At 43.3% G+C, this 22925-nt stretch overlaps 2 protein-coding genes across 2 annotated transcripts; both read right to left on the reverse strand.

The window, feature by feature from the left end:
* Positions 1-2686: 2686 nt before the first annotated feature.
* LOC145876427 (deoxynucleoside triphosphate triphosphohydrolase SAMHD1-like) lies at positions 2687-3963 on the reverse strand. Its single transcript, XM_082972197.1, has 4 exons — positions 3777-3963; positions 3368-3507; positions 3148-3243; positions 2687-2985 (listed from the first exon to the last, which is right to left on the reverse strand). Exons 1-4 carry the CDS (start codon positions 3829-3831, stop codon positions 2809-2811), a joined length of 468 nt encoding a protein of 155 aa, XP_082828323.1. The 5' UTR covers positions 3832-3963; the 3' UTR covers positions 2687-2808.
* A 13696-nt stretch (positions 3964-17659) lies between these two features.
* Positions 17660-20088, reverse strand: LOC145876429 (deoxynucleoside triphosphate triphosphohydrolase SAMHD1-like). Its single transcript, XM_082972201.1, has 6 exons — positions 19902-20088; positions 19493-19632; positions 19273-19368; positions 19006-19110; positions 18771-18908; positions 17660-18575 (listed from the first exon to the last, which is right to left on the reverse strand). The coding sequence occupies exons 1-6, from the start codon at positions 19954-19956 to the stop codon at positions 18543-18545; spliced, it is 567 nt and encodes a 188-aa protein (XP_082828327.1). The 5' UTR covers positions 19957-20088; the 3' UTR covers positions 17660-18542.
* Between the last annotated feature and the right edge of the window lie 2837 nt (positions 20089-22925).

Consider the following 22925-nt stretch of genomic DNA (forward strand, 5'->3'; position numbering starts at 1 on the left):
CCTGTGTTAACGAGAGCATCACTGACATGATGTCAGCTGGTCCTTTTGTGGCAGGGCTGAAATGCAGTGGAATTTTGGGGGGGGAATTCAGTTCATTTGCATGGCAAAGAGGGACTTTGCAATTAATTGCAATTCATCTGATCACTCTTCATAACATTCTAGAGTACATGCAAATTGCCATCATACAAACTGAGGCAGCAGACTTTATGAAAATGTATATTTATGTCATTCTCAAAAGTTTTGGCCACAACTTTATATAGACCAAGGAGTGGCCATTGCTGTGGTGGGAGAACTAGGAGATTCAGTTTCTATAATCTCCCTCTCTCTCTCTGCTCTGATAGAAACGAGCCTGCAACTCTTATCTCTCCAGCAGTTGCACTTAATCATTTATTTCCTTATAGAATCATAGCCCCGCAGGAAGGGTGCTTGAGTTGGTGCAGCACCCGATACATTAAAATACATTTGCCTAAGTGATAGATTACTTCTGTCTGTTCAGAAAGAAATGAAATCATTCAGATTACTACACCAGGAGTAGGCCTGTAATTTAGCCAGAGAGGATCAATAGCTTATTTAAAAAAATAGCTGTGGATTGTGTGTAGCCCAATCACAAGGCATGCCTACAAGTTGGGAACATGTGGCAAATCTGTCAGTGATGCAGCTACAACAGGGCTTTCGCAATATTTCAAATACAATTGCAGGTTGGAAAGCAAATGGATCCTGCTGAAAAGAGAAGATTATTCTGTCTGTAGGCTACCAAGTTATCAACTTCCAAATAGGCCTATTGAGCGAGCAGCATTGTTAAGGTAAGGGTTAAGGTTAGGGGTTAAGGTTTAGGGTAGGAATGTCCCAAGGAACCCAGACAGCACTGACCCTCTCACAACGGGATGGAATGCATAGTATAACCTAAGATGAACGACTCAAGCCGTTTACCATAGACCCCCCCCAAGGTCTCGGTCTGTGTAAGTGTTAGCACACAGGGATACCTCTGCGGGTCAGGGGCAATAAGCAGACCAGAGTGGCCCCGCCCCGATCAGAAAACATTGAGTCGGATGTCTCAGCTTCCTCTTCCGTCTCTGGTATAAGGAGCAGCAGTAATTCCACTGAGGAATAATAACTGGAAACTGCGTCCAAGATGCCTGACCATTGTTTTCAAGGTAATCTACTCACTTTCGCATGCCGATTTATGGAACGTCTATATCCAGGTTACATCTGGTTTACGGCTGAGAGTTTCCTTTTGTGAGGTGGAGACTTCGCAAACCGGAACTCCCAATTTCTAATAGGTATGGACCCAGAACTAAATCACGCAGCTGATCAAATAACGCAAGATTTTTGTTCTGGGTTAACCGAGATTTGTTTTCTGTTCACCCCTATAATGGTTAAATTGAGGATTCAGGATGCTAGAGCTGTCTTCTACACAAAGTTCTAAGGAAACAGAACTCAGATAGCCAGGCAGAGAAGAGGGTTGTATTTCGCAGATGTGGCCGGTTACATTCTGTATTACAAAACCCTTCAAAAAGTGAGACTCTCCACCTCATTAGTCTTTCATTCAAAATTATATTATTTATTTAAAACAAAGTGCATAACTTAAATCAACAAACATGTCTGTCTGATCAACAGCTGTGGGCTCATCGAGGCAGACTTTAGGGTAAACATTGTGTTCATGTTGTTTAAATGAAGATAACGAGACTCCCAAATGATACCAAACACTAGACAGATAGCTGCTTGCCTCAGTAGGGTACATGGATGAAAACAAAGATAATATGATAACTTAACATTGTTTGTCAGTTAAAGTGGTGTCTTTTCGGAAGATAATTAAGCTACATTGTACCCTGATCTTTGATCTGTATGTGCTTAGCCAACTCCTACTTTAGTCTAGATACTGTAGATATGCATGACCAGGCTAACTATGGTAGCTGGGTATATAACAACTAAAACAGCGTAGAAACCATGCATAAAAGAAAGACAATGCCCTGAAACACAAACAACGGTTACCTGTTTGTTTGCATGTTGATCAATATAACACCAAGGATAAGTTCCCATTCAGCTTTGGGAGTATTACAAGGTAAAGCATGATTGTCCAAAGAGTAACTTCCACCAGGATGGATAAATATGTAAAAGTCGTTGCTTGGCTATCTGAAAGAGCCATGTGTGATAGTGGCACGTCAACATGCATAGCCTGGGAGAACAGGTATGTATACTCACATACTCCTACACTTCTCTTACCATGAAATAGCATAACGTTAAGATAACCAAACCTAAAATGTACGCTTGAAATAAAACATCAAAAGTAAATAAAAGAAAGACTACATGATCTAATCCCTGGAAAACTGAATCAGAGTGAACAGAACCCTGAGTAAAGAGACTTCTTCTGAAAGCCTGACTCATTTTCTTGAGGTGGTGGTCACCAACCCCTGGTCCTAGGTGACCTCTGGTGTAATCACATCTCCATCCTAAACAAATGTGAACACAAACACACAGGGATACCAGTGTCAATTTTAAACATAGGAAAAATACTCTGTGTGGTGCAGGTAAGATAGTGATAGCTAGCTGGCTTGGCCTTGCACTGTCATCTTCCCCACACAATGTAAAAACGCTAAAAGCTTGAGATAAAATGATATATAAAGGAAAGAGCGAGGCCTCCTGACCTGAGGTTTGGAGAAGTTCATATCCATACACCACTGGGCAAAGTTCTTCTTAGCTGCCTCCATGGTCCTCTCATCAGTCTTCTTACAGTAGACCCTGATAAGCTGCTCAGCAAACCTTTCTGGCAGCAGCTTGGACACCTACAGGAACAACAATTGCCTTATATCATGTTTCCAAGCTCCAAAAATGATTGGATAATTCTAAAATAGGTATACGTAAGTGCATTGAAGTAGTGACCTGGTCCTTGCTGATCTGGTAAGCTTTGGTTGGGTCGTTCTTACAGTAGAAACGCATGTTGTTGATGGGGTTCTTCTCCTTCATACCCCAGTCCATGTTGATGATCTGATGGAGAGAAAGATAGGGGGTAGAGATGGACATGCAAAGAGATACCTATTTTCAACAGAGCAACTGGTAACAAAGGGTTACCTATAGAGAAGGCGGGGGGGCTATGGTAAAATGTATTCAATCAGTTCCCTGATTGAGGTGAAAAGACTGGACACTCACATGGACAACAAAGTCCTCTGGCTGCAGAGTAACATGTTTAAGGTCATTCCGAGGCCTGGACCTCGCCACACAGCCTGCCCACTCCAGGAGCTTTTTCTGGGGGAAGAGAAGACGAGGATGAGAGGCACATAATATGAATCTCGTAGAAAGCTCTGCTAGTAAGCCCTGGAAGGATATCCTCTCTCCAAACACACACACACACGCACACGCACACACACACCTGTGAAACCTCCACGCGCACCTCAGTCTGGGTCTGTCCCACACACTTGTAGAGGCGTCTGCAGGTGATGTTTTGAAGGATCTCTCTGGCCTCAGCCAGCTTAGAGGACGACGAGTACAGAATCTGCTCAAACATATTGTCTACAGGGGAAGGGAGGAGAAAGGGAGAGAGACAGGTGAGAGGGAGAGACAAGGTGATAAGGAGCGTGGGAAGATGAGAGGTAATCATGCAAACCAAACCCAGCAGTAATTGTATGGACAGGAATGTACCACACAAAAAAAACAGGTATGGCAAACCCAGCCTGTTTGGACAGCCTTGACGCATAAAACTCTCAAAGCTCTGGTTGTCTGGGTAAGTAGAACAGACCAGAGCCATTGTACACTTTATATTTCTATGGGGTTGAACGGACCAGTGAGTTTAGTGTAGGCCTCCATGTCGTCTATTGCTGCGGAGATGGTGAACATCTTTCCCCCTGAACCTTGAATCTGGATGTGGGGGTTCGCCTTGATAAAGGCCTCTGTGATCCTGAAAAAAGACAATATAACATCTCATTTTCAACATATAACATACAGCAGAAAAAAAACTCAATTTCTGAGAACCTGTATGAATGAATAAAAGATAGGAAATAAAACAGATACACAGTACCAGTCAAAAGTTTGGACAAACCTACTCATTCCAGGGTTTTTCCCTTTGTTTTCTACTTTGTAGAATGATAATGAAGACATCAAAATTAAGAAATGTTAAACAAATCAAAATATATTTTATATTTGAGATTCTTCAAAGTAGCCGCCCTTTGCCTTGATGACAGCTTTGCACACTCTTGGATCCTGGGGTAAACGTTGAACATTGTTATACTCAGAGTATAGGAACATTAGTTACAAAGGAGACATGAGGGATGCCATAATGAAGCTTGGGAGGGACTGAGTGCAGGGAAACCAACCGTGACAGTACTGACAAGGGAAGAAACCGCTGAAGGTTCATATGACTTAGTTCCCTGCTTAGCGAGAATGACGCAATGTTTAGAGATGAGGAGGAGACTCCACCCAAAGTGGGGTCTGAATACCACCACGGGGGAAGCCATGTCTGTGTCTGAATTACAGCTGTAACGACCCTTTGGGGAGAATTCAACTTGGTTAAGCTTCTCTAGTGTCCGTGAGTTACTTACTCTGAAAAATTAGAACCTAACAGTAGTCACCTGGACTGCATTTCAAATAAAAAAGGTGTGCCTTGTTAAAAGTTCATTTGTGGAATTTCTTTCCTTAATGCGTTTGAGCCAATCAGTTGTGTTGTGACAAGGTAGGGGTGGTATACAGAAGATAGCCCTTTTTGGTAAAATACCAAGTCTATATTATGGCAAGAACAGCTCAAATAAGCAAAGAGAAACGACAGTCCATCATTACTTTAAGACATGAAGGTCAGTCCATCATTACTTTAAGACATGAAGGTCAGTCCATCATTACTTTAACCTCTATGGGACCGGCGGGACGAATTCGTCCCACCTACGTAACATCCACTGCCAGCCTGTGGCGCGATTTTCAAAATCTTCAAAATCCTATTACTTCAATTTCTCAAACATATGACTATTTTACAGCCATTTAAAGATAAGACTCTCGTTAATCTAACCACACTGTCCGATTTCAAAAAGGCTTTACAACGAAAGCAAAACATTAGATTATGTCAGCAGAGTACCAAGCCAGAAATAATCAGACACCCATTTTTCAAGCCAGCATATAATGTCACCAAAACCCAGAAGACAGCTAAATGCAGCACTCACCTTTGATGATCTTCATCAGATGACAACCCTAGGACATTATGTTATACAATACATGCATGTTTTGTTCAATCAAGTTCATATTTATATCAAAAACCAGCTTTTTACATTAGCATGTGACGTTCAGAACTAGCATACCCCCCGCAAACTTACGGGGAATTCGCTAACATTTTACTAAATTACTCACGATAAACGTTCACAAAAAGCATAACAATTATTTTAAGAATTATAGATACAGACCTCCTCTATGCACTCGATATGTCCGATTTTAAAATAGCTTTTTGGTGAAAGCACATTTTGCAATATTCTAAGTATATAGCCCAGGCATCACGGGCTCGCTATTTAGACACCCGGCAAGTTTAGCACTCACCATAATCATATTTACTATTATAAAAATGTCATTACCTTTTGTTGTCTTCGTCAGAATGCACACCCAGGACGTCTACTTCAATAACAAATGTTGGTTTGGTCCAAAATAATCCATCGTTATATCCGAATAGCGGCGTTTTGTTCGTGCGTTCCAGACACTATCCGAAATAGTAAAGAAGTGTCGCGCGCTTGGCGCAATTCCTGACAATAAAATTCAAAGTATTCAATTGCCGTACGTCGAAGCATGTCAACCGCTGTTTAAAATCAATTTTTACGTCATTTTTCTCGTAGAAAAGCGGTAAAATTCCGACAGGGAATCTCCTTTTCGGCAAACAGAGGAAAAAATCCCAAAGGCGGGGGCGGTCGGGGTCACGCGCATAAGCTAGTGTCTCTTGATGGGCCACTTGAGAAAGGCGATAATGTGTTTCAGCCTGGGGCTGGAATGACGACATTCTCTTTTTTCCCGGGCTATGAGAGCCTATGGACGACGTGGGAAGTGTCACGTTAGAGCAGAGATCCTTAGTAAATGATAGAGATGGCAAAGAAGTTCCAGAAATGGTCAGACAGGCCACTTCCTGTAAAGGAATCTCTCAGGTTTTGACCTGCCATTTGAGTTCTGTTATACTCACAGACACCATTCAAACAGTTTTAGAAAATTTAGGGTGTTTTCTATCCATATGTAATAAGTATATGCATATTCTAGTTACTGAGTAGGAGTGGTAACCAGATTAAATCGGGTATGTTTTTTATCCAGCCGTGTCAATGCTGCCCCCTAGCCCTAACAGGTTAAGACATGAAGGTCAGTCCATCATTACTTTAAGACATGAAGGTCAGTTCATCATTACTTTAAGACATGAAAGTCAGTCAATATGGAAAATGTCAACAACTTCAAAAGTTTAACCGTCAAGCGCTATGATGAAACTGGCTCTCATGAGGACCGCCACAGGAAAGGAAGACCCAGAGTTACCTCTTCTGCAGAGGATAAGTTCATTAGAGTTAACTGCACCTCAGATTGCAGCCCAAATAAATGCTTCACAGAGTTCAACATCAACAGTTCAGAGGAGACAGCGTGAATCAGGCCTTCATGGTCTAAGCGCTGCAAAGAAACCCCTACTAAAGGACACCAATAAGAAGAAGAGACTTGCTTGGGCCAAGAAACACGAGCAATGGACATTAGACCGGTGGAAATCTGTCCTTTGGTCTGATGAGTCCAAATTTAAGATTTTTGGTTCCAACTGCCATGTCTTTGTGAGACGCAGAGTAGGTGAATGGATGATCTCCTCATGTGTATTTCCCACCATGAAGCATGGAGGAGGAGGTGTGATGGTGCTTTGCTGGTGACACTGTCTGTGATTTATTTAGAATTCAAGGCACACTTAACCAGCATGGCTACCACAGCGATATGCCATCCCATCTGGTTTACGCTTAGTGGGATTATCATTTGATCTTCAGCAGGACAATGATCCAACACACCTCCAGGCTGTGTATGGGCTATTTGACCAAGAAGGAGAGTGATGGAGTGCTGTATCAGATGACCTGGCCTCCACAATCACCCGACCTCAACCCAATTGAGATGGTTTGGGATGAGTTGGACCACAGAGTGATGGAAAAGCAGCTAACAAGTGCTCAGCATATGTGGGAACTTCTTCAAGATAGTTGGAAATGCATTCCAGGTGAAGCTGGTTGAGAGAATGCCAAACGTGTGCAACGCTATTATCAAGGCAAATGGTGACTACTTTGAAGAATCTAAAATATATTTTGATTTGTTTTACCATTGTTTGGTTACTACATGATTCCATATGTGTTATTTCATAGTTTTGATGTCTTCACTATTATTCTACAATGTAGAAATAGTAAAAAACCCTTGAATGAGTTGGTGTGTCCAAACTTTTGACTGGTACTGTAGGGCTCCCGAGTGGCGCAGCAGTCTAATGCACTACATCTCAGTGCTAGAGGCGTCACTACAGACCCTGGTTCGATTCCAGGTTGTATCACAACCGGACGTGATTGGGAGTCCCATAGGGCGTCGGGCAATTGGCCCAGAGTCGTCTGGGTTTGGCCGGGGGTAGGCAGTCATTGTAAATAAGAATTTGTTCTTAACTTAAAAAAACGTACAAAGTTATGGAAACTCGAGTAAAGTGTATTTAACCTCTTAGGGCTAGGGGGCAGTATTTACACCGCCGGATAAAAAACGTACCCGATTTAATCTGGTTACTACTCCTACCCAGTAACTAGAATATGCATATACTTATTAGATATGGATAGAAAACACCCTAAAGTTTCTAAAACTGTTTGAATGGTGTCTGTGAGTATAACAGAACTCATATGGCAGGCAAAAACCTGAGAGATTCCTTTACAGGAAGTGGCCTGTCTGACCATTTATTGGCTTTCTTTGACATCTCTTTCCAAAACAAAGGATCTCTGCGGTAACGTGACACTTCCCACGGCTCCCATAGGCTCTCAGAGCCCGGGAAAAAGCTGAATGTCGTCATTCCAGCCCCAGGCTGAAACACATTATCGCCTTTGTCAAGTGGCCGATCAGGGGACAGTGGGCTTAGGGGCGTGCACTGGTCGCCCCCATCTTTCTTTTTTTTCCTCTGTTTACCGAAACGCAGATTCCCGGTCGGAATATTATCGCTTTTTTACGAGATAAATTGCATAAAAATTGATTTTAAACAGCGGTTGACATGCTTCGAAGTACGGTAATGGAATATTTAGAATTTTTTTGTCACGAAATGCGCCATGCTCGTAACCCTGATTTACCATTTCGGATAGTGTCTTGAACGCACGAACAAAACGCCGCTGTTTGGATATAACGATGGATTATTTGGGACCAAACCAACATTTGTCATTGAAGTAGAAGTCCTGGGAGTGCATTCTGACGAAGAACAGGAAAGGTAATAACATTTTTGTTATAGTAAATCTGATTTTGGTGAAGGCTAAACTTGCTGGGTGTCTAAATAGCTAGCCCGTGATGGCTGGGCTATGTACTTAGAATATTGCAAAATGTGCTTTCACCAAAAAGCTATTTTAAAATCGGACATATCGAGTGCATAGAGGAGTTCTGTATCTATAATTCTTAAAATAATTGTTATGCTTTTTGTGAACGTTTATCGTGAGTAATTTAGTAAATTGTTAGTAAATTCCCCGGAAGTTTGCGGGGGGTATGCTAGTTCTGAACGTCACATGCTAATGTAAAAAAGCTGTTTTTTGATATAAATATGAACTTGATTGAACAAAACATGCATGTATTGTATAACATAATGTCCTAGGGTTGTCATCTGATGAAGATCATCAAAGGTTAGTGCTGCATTTAGCTGTGGTTTGGGTTTATGTGACATTATATGCTAGCTTGAAAAATGGGTGTCTGATTATTTCTGGCTGGGTACTCTGCAAACATAATCTAATGTTTTTCTTTCGTTGTAAAGCCTTTTTGAAATCGGACAGTGTGGTTAGATAAAGGAGAGTCCTGTCTTTAAAATGGTGTAAAATAGTTATATGTTTGAGAAATTGAAGTAATAGCATTTTTAAGGTATTTGAATATCGCGCCACGGGATTAGACTGGCTGTTGCGTAGGTGGGACGATTTGGTGCCACCTACCCTAGAGAGGTTAAAGCAGGTGCTTCCACACAGGTGTGGTTTCTGAGTTAATTAAGCAACAAACATGCTGGGCAGGCCATTATTTTGGCTACCATGACTATGTCCCTTTAGGATAACAATGCCTACTCGGCTCCATCATTCATTGAATCAGATGACTAATTTATCACAAAACCCACTGATATTGACAACTACTTTCATTTATTTTTCATTGGCAAGATGAACAAACTTAGGGGTGACATGCCAGCAACAAACGCTGACACTACACATCCAAGTATATGTGACAAATTATGAAAGACAAGAATTATACTTTTGAATTCCTTAAAGTGAGTGTGGAAGAGGTGAACAAATTATTGTTGTCTATCAACAATGACAAGCCACTGAGGTCTGACAACTTGGATGGAAGATTACTGTGGATAACAGCGGATGATGTTGCCACATCTTCAATTTAAGCCTACTAGAAAGTGTGTGCCCTTAGGCCTGGAGGGAAGTTAAAGTCCTTCCGCTTCCTAAGAATAGTAAAGCCCCCTTTACTGGCTAAAATAGCCGACCAATCAGCCTGTTACCAACCCTTAGTAAACTTCTGTAAAAATAGTGTTTGACCTGATACGTCCCACCTAGCCCATAGAGGTTAACGTCTCTATCTTAGTACATACATTTCACACTTACTTCAGTAACCAGTTAGGGTATAAAGAAATAAAGACAGGTGTTCATATTTAATATAAGCAATATTTAGTATACTTATCGATGTTATGGATGAGCGCGGTTGTTTGTTCTGTTCCTCTCTCTCTCCATCTCTGTAGCTTCCAGGTATGCTGGATAAGGACCCGAGCTAAGGGAATTGGGCTTACTTTGTAGTGCCTGTCCGGAATGGCTCATTAATGTAAACGGGCATATTGGAAGACACTGTCAGTAGTGATGTAATTTTGTAAATGTTATATTGTGATGTTGTTTCATAAACGTGTTGCAATGTATATATTTTGGTATGTTTAGATAAATGGAAACTGTATGTTGAATAGGTAATTGCTTAATTAATTAGTGTTAATTGTTCTGAGGGGAGGGGCTACCCCTACAAAAGGAGCCTCTCTTTCAGTTCATGGGGAGGCATTTTGGATTGAGCTGTGGGTGGGGCAGCTTTGTTTTTAAGCTGTCCCATAAGGTATATGTTTGATGGCAGTACTGTTGTTTTGTTCCGGAATCACTATGTAAATAAACACCTTTGCACAGAAGAACTTTTGCGGCTCCGCCATCTTTTTATTTTTTATAGAGGTTAGGTTTTCCAGTTTAGCCTTCTGGCCTACTCTACGTGACATATGGTGGCAGCAGTGGGATGGCGCACCGCAAATCAGTGAATTCCAACAAGAGAGGTAAAGGAATGCGTACAGGATTGCGTTCACAGCAGCAGCATCAACTGTCATAAAAGGTCATTGAAGTTGAAACTGGGTGGAATACCATGGAATCTTCTGGTGAAGAGGTTAATTATGAGAAACTAGGAGCCCGACCAAGGGGCCAAACACAACCAGAACTGTTTGAACTACCGGTTGAGAAGAGGGACGAAGACCTCAAGCAGGAGTTTCGGGGCCTACGCCAATCTATCCTCACAGCTCCTCACCAAGCGGAACTCGTCAGTGAGAGCCCAAGATTGGGTCTGCCAACACCAGGACGACAAAGGCTCGACGCAGCAGGGACTTCAACTCCACAGCAGGATCCCCAAGCAGTAATGAGGCCAGCCCCAGCACCAGATTTAATCTGGTTACTACTCCTGCCCAGTAACTAGAATATGCATATAATTATTGGCTTTGGATAGAAAACACTCCAAAGTTTCTTAAACTGTTTGAATGGTGTCTGTGAGTATAACAGAACTCAAATGGCAGGTCAAAACCTGAGAGATTCCTTTACAGGAAGTGGCCTGTCTGACCATTTGTTGAACTTCTTTTCCATCTCTATCATTTACTAAGGATCTCTGCTCTAACGTGACACTTCCCACGTCGTCCATAGGCGCTCAGAGCCCGGGAAAAAACAGAATGTCGTCATTCCAGCCCCAGGCTGAAACACATTATCGCCTTTCTCAAGTGGCCCATCAAGAGACACTAGCTTATGCGCGTGACCCCGACCGCCCCCGCCTTTGGGATTTTTTCCTCTGTTTGCCGAAAAGGAGATTCCCTGTCGGAATATTATCGCTTTTCTACGAGAAAAATGTCGTAAAAATTGATTTTAAACAGCGGTTGACATGCTTCGAAGTACGGTAATGGAATACTTAGAATTTTATTGTCACGAATTGCGCCAAGCGCGTGACACTTCTTTACTATTTCGGATAGCGTCTGGAACGCACGAACAAAACGCCGCTATTCGGATATAACGATGGATTATTTTGGACCAAACCAACATTTGTTATTGAAGTAGCTGTCCTGGGTGTGTATTCTGACGAAGACAACAAAAGGTAATGAAATTTTTATAATAGTAAATATGATTATGGTGAGTGCTAAACTTGCCGGGTGTCTAAATAGCGAGCCCGTGATGCCTGGGCTATGTACTTAGAATATTGCAAAATGTGCTTTCACCAAAAAGCTATTTTAAAATCGGACATATCGAGTGCATAGAGGAGGTCTGTATCTATAATTCTTAAAATAATTGTTATGCTTTTTGTGAACGTTTATCGTGAGTAATTTAGTAAAATGTTAGCGAATTCCCCGGAAGTTTGCGGGGGGTATGCTAGTTCTGAACGTCACATGCTAATGTAAAAAGCTGGTTTTTGATATAAATATGAACTTGATTGAACAAAACATGCATGTATTGTATAACATAATGTCCTAGGGTTGTCATCTGATGAAGATCATCAAAGGTGAGTGCTGCATTTAGCTGTCTTCTGGGTTTTGGTGACATTATATGCTGGCTTGAAAAATGGGTGTCTGATTATTTCTGGCTTGGTACTCTGCTGACATAATCTAATGTTTTGCTTTCGTTGTAAAGCCTTTTTGAAATCGGACAGTGTGGTTAGATTAACGAGAGTCTTATCTTTAAATGGCTGTAAAATAGTCATATGTTTGAGAAATTGAAGTAATAGGATTTTTAAGGTTTTGAAAATCGCGCCACAGGATAGCCGTGGCTGTTACGTAGGTGGGACGAATTCGTCCCGCCTAGCCTAGAGAGGTTAACGTTCATCTTCCAGCATTCCTGAGGAAGGAGCCAAAGATGCCCTCATACCAGCAGGGGGAGGACATTGAAAACTACTTGCTGAGGTTTGAGCGAATGGCCAAGACGTGGCAGTGGCCGGAGGTAGAGTGGGCCTGCAGGCTTGTCCCATTGCTCACGGGCAAGGCCTTAGAGGCTTACACAGCAATGGATGAGGGGCTGTCCAACGTCTACAAGGGCTTGAAGGAAGCGCTGCTGGTGAAGTTCGACATCTCCTCGGAGACCTACCGTCAACGCTTTAGAGCTGCATCGACGCCATCGGGTGAGTCACCGACAGAGACGTACCACCGCCTCAAGGGTCTCTACCGATGATGGGTTCAACCAGAGGAGAAGACACAGGACGAGATCGGTGAGGTCATCATCCTCGAGCAACTTCTACAAGTTCTACCACACGACATTCGAACCTGGGTTCGAGAGCACGAGCCCAAGGACGGGCTTATGGCGGCCAAGCTTGCGCTGCAGTACCATAATGCACGTAAAGGGGGCCCACCACGACCTGCAGCACCCGCTCCAAGGAGTCTCCGAGACACAAGGGACATCAGAGATACCCGAGATGGTGGAGGTAACTCTGGGGGTTATGTGTCTGGGAGGAGGGAGGTAAGGGATTATGCAGTTCGCTCTGATGGGAGGGGTCTGACCTGTTTTTACTGCCGACAGCAGGGGCACAAGGCTTCAATGTGTCCGCTACGTAAATCCAAGCTCTCAGGTTACTGTTATGTGCCCAGAGAGGGGGATGGTGTTCAGAATAGACAGACTGGGGAAGGGTCAGTCTTGGTACCTGTAAAAGTGAATGGTAAAAGTCTTACTGCAATGATTGACACCGGCAGTTCCCTGTCGTTGATCAGAAAATGTAATGTACCTGTTAATGACATTGATTACGGTCACCAGACACTGATCCAATGTGTCCATGGTGACCAGTCACAGCAGCCCACAGCTGAACTCACAGTGGAGATTCAGGGTCAGAAATACCTCCTCAAAGTTGGGGTAATGGAGAAGCTACCTTTTGAGATGATTTTGGGGAGGGATGTGCCTGTACTCTCTGATCTGTTGGGAAGTGTGGGGGGTCAGCTATATGAGCAGTCAGTTTGCCAGTCTGATGTTCAGGTGTCATGTTCAGTTGTCACTCGTGCACAGGCCAAAGCTGGTTTACAACCTCTGCCTGACTTGTGTGATAGTCTGTGTGAGGGGGGAACCAAAGGGCCCAGAAAGTCACGCCGCCAGCGGCGTCTTGAGAAGTTTGTGGGAACCCCTGTACCTGTTGCTGATGTGTCTGGGTTAGAAGTGCAATGGGAAGTTCCACAAAATTTTGCTACACTGCAGAAGTCTGATGCAACCTTGAAAGGTTTATTTGATAAGGCCTTAGCTGGGGACAGCCAATCTTCATGTGGGGGAATATACACAGTAGACAACCACATACTCTACCTTGGGTCAGAAGCAGATAGCAGGAAGTTAGTGGTGCCATCTACATGTAGACCACTTGTTCTCAACCTTGCACATACAGTTCCATGGGCAGGCCATCTAGGGCAACATAAGACCTATCTTAGGCTAGGCTCCCGTTTCTTTTGGCCCTCCATGTATACTGATGTACAAACATACTGCAAAACATGCCCCACGTGACAGAAAACCAGTGCTGTCCGTAGGTCTGACCGGGCTCCTCTATGTTCACTGCCAGTTATCTCTACCCCATTCAAGAGAATTGCAATGGACATTGTTGGACCCGTGGGAAAGAGTAGTGCAGGTTACCAGTATATATTGGTGATCTGTGACTATGCCACCCGGTTCCCAGAAGCCTTCCCACTCCGTTCCATAACCACTCCAAAAATAATCAGTGCTCTTGTTCAGCTCTTTTCTCGTGTAGGAATCCCAGATGAAATCCTGACGGACCAAGGCACAAACTTCACTTCACGACTGATGGTTCAACTCCACCGACAGCTGGGCATTAAAGGCTTGAGGACCACTCCCTACCATCCCCAAACGGATGGGCTTGTAGAGAGATTCAATCAAACGCTCAAGAATATGCTGAGGAAGTTTGTGGCTGACACTGGTAAAGACTGGGATAAGTGGTTACCCTTTCTGCTTTTTGCTTACAGGGAGGTGCCTCAGGCATCGACAGGTTTCTCACCATTCGAACTCCTCTATGGATGGCCAGTGCAGGGACCACTGGACCTGCTGAAGAAGTGCTGGGAAGGTTCCCCAGTAGCTACCTCAGGACAAGGGATTGTCCAGTACGTTCTCCAGATGCGGGACAGGCTGGAGCGGTACCGAGAGGAGGCTAGGGCAAACCACCAGAGGGGGACCGCAATGATGATACACAACCAGGACATCCCGTGGTCATTTTTATGGTGGGTTGCAACTTGCAGAATCCTTCCAAGGTTGAACCCACCAGATGGGGACTGTCATGACTCTCCTGACAGTGGAACATTATGACTGCTGAATATTTTTTGAAGGTAAGATGGACCCCTAAGCTCCACTCTACGTTTAATTCAAAATGCCTATTTCTTTCTAAATCAATTTTTTCAAGTATACATTCTTTCCATTGCAGGACAAGGATTGTCCTCACTTTCAAAAATTCCCAAATTGCTTCAACTTGCATTTCTGATTGACTGGCAAGTTTCACCATCCAATTATTTTAGATCTATAGGAGTGCAAGTTTCACCATCCAATTATTTCAGATCTACAGGAGTGCAAGTTTCACCATCCAATTATTTCAGATCTATAGGAGTGCTAGTTTCACCATGGGGTGAACTAGCCTAGGCAGCCGATAGCAGTGCTTCATTTTTGCTGGATCCTGCCAGCACAGGATCCAGCAGCACAGGATCCAGCAGCACAGGATCTTGTCAGCACAGGATCTTGTCAGCACAGGATCTTGTCAGCACAGGATCCAGCAGCACAGGATCCAGCAGCACAGGATCCAGCAGCACAGGATCCAGCAGCACAGGATCCAGCAGCACAGGATCCTGCCAGCACAGGATCCAGCACCTCTCAGTTTTGGACTGATTCGTTCCGGAAACCATTTGCCAGGATTTGCCTCTTGAGCATTGACCACAAGTTCTCAATGGGATTAAGGTCTGGGGAGTTTCCGTGCCATGGACCCAAAATATCGATGTTTTGTTCTCCGAGACACTTAGTTATCACTTATGCCTTATGGCAAGGTGCTCCATCATGCTGGAAAAGGCATTGTTCGTCACCAAACTGTTCCTGGATGGTTGGGAGAAGTTGCTCTCGGAGGATGTGTTGGTATCATTCTTTATTCATGGCTGTGTTCTTAGGAAAAATTGTGAGTGAGCCCACTCCCTTGGCTGAGAAACAACCCCACACATGAATGGTCTCAGGATGCTTTACTGTTGGCATGACACAGGACTGATGGTAGCGCTCACCTTGTCTTCTCCAGACAAGCTTTTTTCCGGATGCCCCAAACAATCGGAAAGGAGATTCATCAGAGAAAATGACTTTACCTCAGTTCTCAGCAGTCCAATCCCTGTACCTTTTGCAGAATATCAGTCTGTCCCTGATGTTTTTCCATGAGAGAAGTGGTTCTTTGCTGCCCTTCGCCTTCTTCACAACAATTGAACCGCTCTCCTTGAAGTTCCTGATGATCCGATAAATGGTTGATTTAGGTGCAATCTTACTGGCAACAATATCCTTGCCTGTGAAGCCCTTTTTGTGCAAAGCAATGATGACGGCACGTGTTTCCTTGCAGTTAACCCTAGTTGACAAAGGAAGAACAATGATTCCAAGCACCAGCCTCCTTTTGAAGCTTCCAGTCTGTTATTCAAACTCAATCAGCATGAGAGAGTGATCTCCAGCCTTGTCCTCGTCAACACTCACACCTGTGTTAACGAGAGCATCACTGACATGATGTCAGCTGGTCCTTTTGTGGCAGGGCTGAAATGCAGTGGAATTTTGGGGGGGGAATTCAGTTCATTTGCATGGCAAAGAGGGACTTTGCAATTAATTGCAATTCATCTGATCACTCTTCATAACATTCTAGAGTACATGCAAATTGCCATCATACAAACTGAGGCAGCAGACTTTATGAAAATGTATATTTATGTCATTCTCAAAAGTTTTGGCCACAACTTTATATAGACCAAGGAGTGGCCATTGCTGTGGTGGGAGAACTAGGAGATTCAGTTTCTATAATCTCCCTCTCTCTCTCTGCTCTGATAGAAACGAGCCTGCAACTCTTATCTCTCCAGCAGTTGCACTTAATCATTTATTTCCTTATAGAATCATAGCCCCGCAGGAAGGGTGCTTGAGTTGGTGCAGCACCCGATACATTAAAATACATTTGCCTAAGTGATAGATTACTTCTGTCTGTTCAGAAAGAAATGAAATCATTCAGATTACTACACCAGGAGTAGGCCTGTAATTTAGCCAGAGAGGATCAATAGCTTATTTAAAAAAATAGCTGTGGATTGTGTGTAGCCCAATCACAAGGCATGCCTACAAGTTGGGAACATGTGGCAAATCTGTCAGTGATGCAGCTACAACAGGGCTTTCGCAATATTTCAAATACAATTGCAGGTTGGAAAGCAAATGGATCCTGCTGAAAAGAGAAGATTATTCTGTCTGTAGGCTACCAAGTTATCAACTTCCAAATAGGCCTATTGAGCGAGCAGCATTGTTAAGGTAAGGGTTAAGGTTAGGGGTTAAGGTTTAGGGTAGGAATGTCCCAAGGAACCCAGACAGCACTGACCCTCTCACAACGGGATGGAATGCATAGTATAACCTAAGATGAACGACTCAAGCCGTTTACCATAGACCCCCCCCAAGGTCTCGGTCTGTGTAAGTGTTAGCACACAGGGATACCTCTGCGGGTCAGGGGCAATAAGCAGACCAGAGTGGCCCCGCCCCGATCAGAAAACATTGAGTCGGATGTCTCAGCTTCCTCTTCCGTCTCTGGTATAAGGATCAGCAGTAATTCCACTGAGGAATAATAACTGGAAACTGCGTCCAAGATGCCTGACCATTGTTTTCAAGGTAATCTACTCACTTTCGCATGCCGATTTATGGAACGTCTATATCCAGGTTACATCTGGTTTACGGCTGAGAGTTTCCTTTTGTGAGGTGGAGACTTCGCAAACCGGAACTCCCAATTTCTAATAGGTATGGACCCAGAACTAAATCACGCAGCTGATCAAATAACGCAAGATTTTTGTTCTGGGTTAACCGAGATTTGTTTTCTCTTCACCCCTATAATGGTTAAATTGAGGATTCAGGATGCTAGAGCTGTCTTCTACACAAAGTTCTAAGGAAACAGAACTCAGATAGCCAGGCAGAGAAGAGGGTTGTATTTCGCAGATGTGGCCGGTTACATTCTGTATTACAAAACCCTTCAAAAAGTGAGACTCTCCACCTCATTAGTCTTTCATTCAAAATTATATTATTTATTTAAAACAAAGTGCATAACTTAAATCAACAAACATGTCTGTCTGATCAACAGCTGTGGGCTCATCGAGGCAGACTTTAGGGTAAACATTGTGTTCATGTTGTTTAAATGAAGATAACGAGACTCCCAAATGATACCAAACACTAGACAGATAGCTGCTTGCCTCAGTAGGGTACATGGATGAAAACAAAGATAATATGATAACTTAACATTGTTTGTCAGTTAAAGTGGTGTCTTTTCGGAAGATAATTAAGCTACATTGTACCCTGATCTTTGATCTGTATGTGCTTAGCCAACTCCTACTTTAGTCTAGATACTGTAGATATGCATGACCAGGCTAACTATGGTAGCTGGGTATATAACAACTAAAACAGCGTAGAAACCATGCATAAAAGAAAGACAATGCCCTGAAACACAAACAACGGTTACCTGTTTGTTTGCATGTTGATCAATATAACACCAAGGATAAGTTCCCATTCAGCTTTGGGAGTATTACAAGGTAAAGCATGATTGTCCAAAGAGTAACTTCCACCAGGATGGATAAATATGTAAAAGTCGTTGCTTGGCTATCTGAAAGAGCCATGTGTGATAGTGGCACGTCAACATGCATAGCCTGGGAGAACAGGTATGTATACTCACATACTCCTACACTTCTCTTACCATGAAATAGCATAACGTTAAGATAACCAAACCTAAAATGTACGCTTGAAATAAAACATCAAAAGTAAATAAAAGAAAGACTACATGATCTAATCCCTGGAAAACTGAATCAGAGTGAACAGAACCCTGAGTAAAGAGACTTCTTCTGAAAGCCTGACTCATTTTCTTGAGGTGGTGGTCACCAACCCCTGGTCCTAGGTGACCTCTGGTGTAATCACATCTCCATCCTAAACAAATGTGAACACAAACACACAGGGATACCAGTGTCAATTTTAAACATAGGAAAAATACTCTGTGTGGTGCAGGTAAGATAGTGATAGCTAGCTGGCTTGGCCTTGCACTGTCATCTTCCCCACACAATGTAAAAACGCTAAAAGCTTGAGATAAAATGATATATAAAGGAAAGAGCGAGGCCTCCTGACCTGAGGTTTGGAGAAGTTCATATCCATACACCACTGGGCAAAGTTCTTCTTAGCTGCCTCCATGGTCCTCTCATCAGTCTTCTTACAGTAGACCCTGATAAGCTGCTCAGCAAACCTTTCTGGCAGCAGCTTGGACACCTACAGGAACAACAATTGCCTTATATCATGTTTCCAAGCTCCAAAAATGATTGGATAATTCTAAAATAGGTATACGTAAGTGCATTGAAGTAGTGACCTGGTCCTTGCTGATCTGGTAAGCTTTGGTTGGGTCGTTCTTACAGTAGAAACGCATGTTGTTGATGGGGTTCTTCTCCTTCATACCCCAGTCCATGTTGATGATCTGATGGAGAGAAAGATAGGGGGTAGAGATGGACATGCAAAGAGATACCTATTTTCAACAGAGCAACTGGTAACAAAGGGTTACCTATAGAGAAGGCGGGGGGGCTATGGTAAAATGTATTCAATCAGTTCCCTGATTGAGGTGAAAAGACTGGACACTCACATGGACAACAAAGTCCTCTGGCTGCAGAGTAACATGTTTAAGGTCATTCCGAGGCCTGGACCTCGCCACACAGCCTGCCCACTCCAGGAGCTTTTTCTGGGGGAAGAGAAGACGAGGATGAGAGGCACATAATATGAATCTCGTAGAAAGCTCTGCTAGTAAGCCCTGGAAGGATATCCTCTCTCCAAACACACACACACACGCACACGCACACACACACCTGTGAAACCTCCACGCGCACCTCAGTCTGGGTCTGTCCCACACACTTGTAGAGGCGTCTGCAGGTGATGTTTTGAAGGATCTCTCTGGCCTCAGCCAGCTTAGAGGACGACGAGTACAGAATCTGCTCAAACATATTGTCTACAGGGGAAGGGAGGAGAAAGGGAGAGAGACAGGTGAGAGGGAGAGACAAGGTGATAAGGAGCGTGGGAAGATGAGAGGTAATCATGCAAACCAAACCCAGCAGTAATTGTATGGACAGGAATGTACCACACAAAAAAAACAGGTATGGCAAACCCAGCCTGTTTGGACAGCCTTGACGCATAAAACTCTCAAAGCTCTGGTTGTCTGGGTAAGTAGAACAGACCAGAGCCATTGTACACTTTATATTTCTATGGGGTTGAACGGACCAGTGAGTTTAGTGTAGGCCTCCATGTCGTCTATTGCTGCGGAGATGGTGAACATCTTTCCCCCTGAACCTTGAATCTGGATGTGGGGGTTCGCCTTGATAAAGGCCTCTGTGATCCTGAAAAAAGACAATATAACATCTCATTTTCAACATATAACATACAGCAGAAAAAAAACTCAATTTCTGAGAACCTGTATGAATGAATAAAAGATAGGAAATAAAACAGATACACAGTACCAGTCAAAAGTTTGGACAAACCTACTCATTCCAGGGTTTTTCCCTTTGTTTTCTACTTTGTAGAATGATAATGAAGACATCAAAATTAAGAAATGTTAAACAAATCAAAATATATTTTATATTTGAGATTCTTCAAAGTAGCCGCCCTTTGCCTTGATGACAGCTTTGCACACTCTTGGATCCTGGGGTAAACGTTGAACATTGTTATACTCAGAGTATAGGAACATTAGTTACAAAGGAGACATGAGGGATGCCATAATGAAGCTTGGGAGGGACTGAGTGCAGGGAAACCAACCGTGACAGTACTGACAAGGGAAGAAACCGCTGAAGGTTCATATGACTTAGTTCCCTGCTTAGCGAGAATGACGCAATGTTTAGAGATGAGGAGGAGACTCCACCCAAAGTGGGGTCTGAATACCACCACGGGGGAAGCCATGTCTGTGTCTGAATTACAGCTGTAACGACCCTTTGGGGAGAATTCAACTTGGTTAAGCTTCTCTAGTGTCCGTGAGTTACTTACTCTGAAAAATTAGAACCTAACAGTAGTCACCTGGACTGCATTTCAAATAAAAAAGGTGTGCCTTGTTAAAAGTTCATTTGTGGAATTTCTTTCCTTAATGCGTTTGAGCCAATCAGTTGTGTTGTGACAAGGTAGGGGTGGTATACAGAAGATAGCCCTTTTTGGTAAAATACCAAGTCCATATTATGGCAAGAACAGCTCAAATAAGCAAAGAGAAACGACAGTCCATCATTACTTTAAGACATGAAGGTCAGTCCATCATTACTTTAAGACATGAAGGTCAGTCCATCATTACTTTAAGACATGAAGGTCAGTTCATCATTACTTTAAGACATGAAAGTCAGTCAATATGGAAAATGTCAACAACTTCAAAAGTTTAACCGTCAAGCGCTATGATGAAACTGGCTCTCATGAGGACCGCCACAGGAAAGGAAGACCCAGAGTTACCTCTTCTGCAGAGGATAAGTTCATTAGAGTTAACTGCACCTCAGATTGCAGCCCAAATAAATGCTTCACAGAGTTCAACATCAACAGTTCAGAGGAGACAGCGTGAATCAGGCCTTCATGGTCTAAGCGCTGCAAAGAAACCCCTACTAAAGGACACCAATAAGAAGAAGAGACTTGCTTGGGCCAAGAAACACGAGCAATGGACATTAGACCGGTGGAAATCTGTCCTTTGGTCTGATGAGTCCAAATTTAAGATTTTTGGTTCCAACTGCCATGTCTTTGTGAGACGCAGAGTAGGTGAATGGATGATCTCCTCATGTGTATTTCCCACCATGAAGCATGGAGGAGGAGGTGTGATGGTGCTTTGCTGGTGACACTGTCTGTGATTTATTTAGAATTCAAGGCACACTTAACCAGCATGGCTACCACAGCGATATGCCATCCCATCTGGTTTACGCTTAGTGGGATTATCATTTGATCTTCAGCAGGACAATGATCCAACACACCTCCAGGCTGTGTATGGGCTATTTGACCAAGAAGGAGAGTGATGGAGTGCTGTATCAGATGACCTGGCCTCCACAATCACCCGACCTCAACCCAATTGAGATGGTTTGGGATGAGTTGGACCACAGAGTGATGGAAAAGCAGCTAACAAGTGCTCAGCATATGTGGGAACTTCTTCAAGATAGTTGGAAATGCATTCCAGGTGAAGCTGGTTGAGAGAATGCCAAACGTGTGCAACGCTATTATCAAGGCAAATGGTGACTACTTTGAAGAATCTAAAATATATTTTGATTTGTTTTACCATTGTTTGGTTACTACATGATTCCATATGTGTTATTTCATAGTTTTGATGTCTTCACTATTATTCTACAATGTAGAAATAGTAAAAAACCCTTGAATGAGTTGGTGTGTCCAAACTTTTGACTGGTACTGTAGGGCTCCCGAGTGGCGCAGCAGTCTAATGCACTACATCTCAGTGCTAGAGGCGTCACTACAGACCCTGGTTCGATTCCAGGTTGTATCACAACCGGACGTGATTGGGAGTCCCATAGGGCGTCGGGCAATTGGCCCAGAGTCGTCTGGGTTTGGCCGGGGGTAGGCAGTCATTGTAAAGAAGAATTTGTTCTTAACTTAAAAAAACGTACAAAGTTATGGAAACTCGAGTAAAGTGTATTTAACCTCTTAGGGCTAGGGGGCAGTATTTACACCGCCGGATAAAAAACGTACCCGATTTAATCTGGTTACTACTCCTACCCAGTAACTAGAATATGCATATACTTATTAGATATGGATAGAAAACACCCTAAAGTTTCTAAAACTGTTTGAATGGTGTCTGTGAGTATAACAGAACTCATATGGCAGGCAAAAACCTGAGAGATTCCTTTACAGGAAGTGGCCTGTCTGACCATTTATTGGCTTTCTTTGACATCTCTTTCCAAAACAAAGGATCTCTGCGGTAACGTGACACTTCCCACGGCTCCCATAGGCTCTCAGAGCCCGGGAAAAAGCTGAATGTCGTCATTCCAGCCCCAGGCTGAAACACATTATCGCCTTTGTCAAGTGGCCGATCAGGGGACAGTGGGCTTAGGGGCGTGCACTGGTCGCCCCCATCTTTCTTTTTTTTCCTCTGTTTACCGAAACGCAGATTCCCGGTCGGAATATTATCGCTTTTTTACGAGATAAATTGCATAAAAATTGATTTTAAACAGCGGTTGACATGCTTCGAAGTACGGTAATGGAATATTTAGAATTTTTTTGTCACGAAATGCGCCATGCTCGTAACCCTGATTTACCATTTCGGATAGTGTCTTGAACGCA

The sequence above is a fragment of the Salmo salar genome, unplaced genomic scaffold (assembly GCF_965601325.2).
Source record: "Salmo salar unplaced genomic scaffold, fSalSal1 ptg000588l, whole genome shotgun sequence".
In the NCBI taxonomy this organism is placed as follows: Eukaryota; Metazoa; Chordata; class Actinopteri; order Salmoniformes; family Salmonidae; genus Salmo; species Salmo salar.

Bases quoted from the DNA above. Each gene is read 5' to 3' on its own strand.
- LOC145876427 (XM_082972197.1), bottom strand. From the start codon at position 3,831: ATGTTCACCATCTCCGCAGCAATAGACGACATGGAGGCCTACACTAAA. The intron at 3,508-3,776 runs GTCCGTTCAACC...CTTCCCCTGTAG, and splicing joins GGCCTACACTAAACTCACTG to ACAATATGTTTGAGCAGATT. The intron at 3,244-3,367 runs GTGTGTGTGTGC...CTCTTCCCCCAG, and splicing joins TGCGCGTGGAGGTTTCACAG to AAAAAGCTCCTGGAGTGGGC.
- LOC145876429 (XM_082972201.1), bottom strand. From the start codon at position 19,956: ATGTTCACCATCTCCGCAGCAATAGACGACATGGAGGCCTACACTAAA. The intron at 19,633-19,901 runs GTCCGTTCAACC...CTTCCCCTGTAG, and splicing joins GGCCTACACTAAACTCACTG to ACAATATGTTTGAGCAGATT. The intron at 18,909-19,005 runs GTCACTACTTCA...TTGTTCCTGTAG, and splicing joins ACCAGATCAGCAAGGACCAG to GTGTCCAAGCTGCTGCCAGA.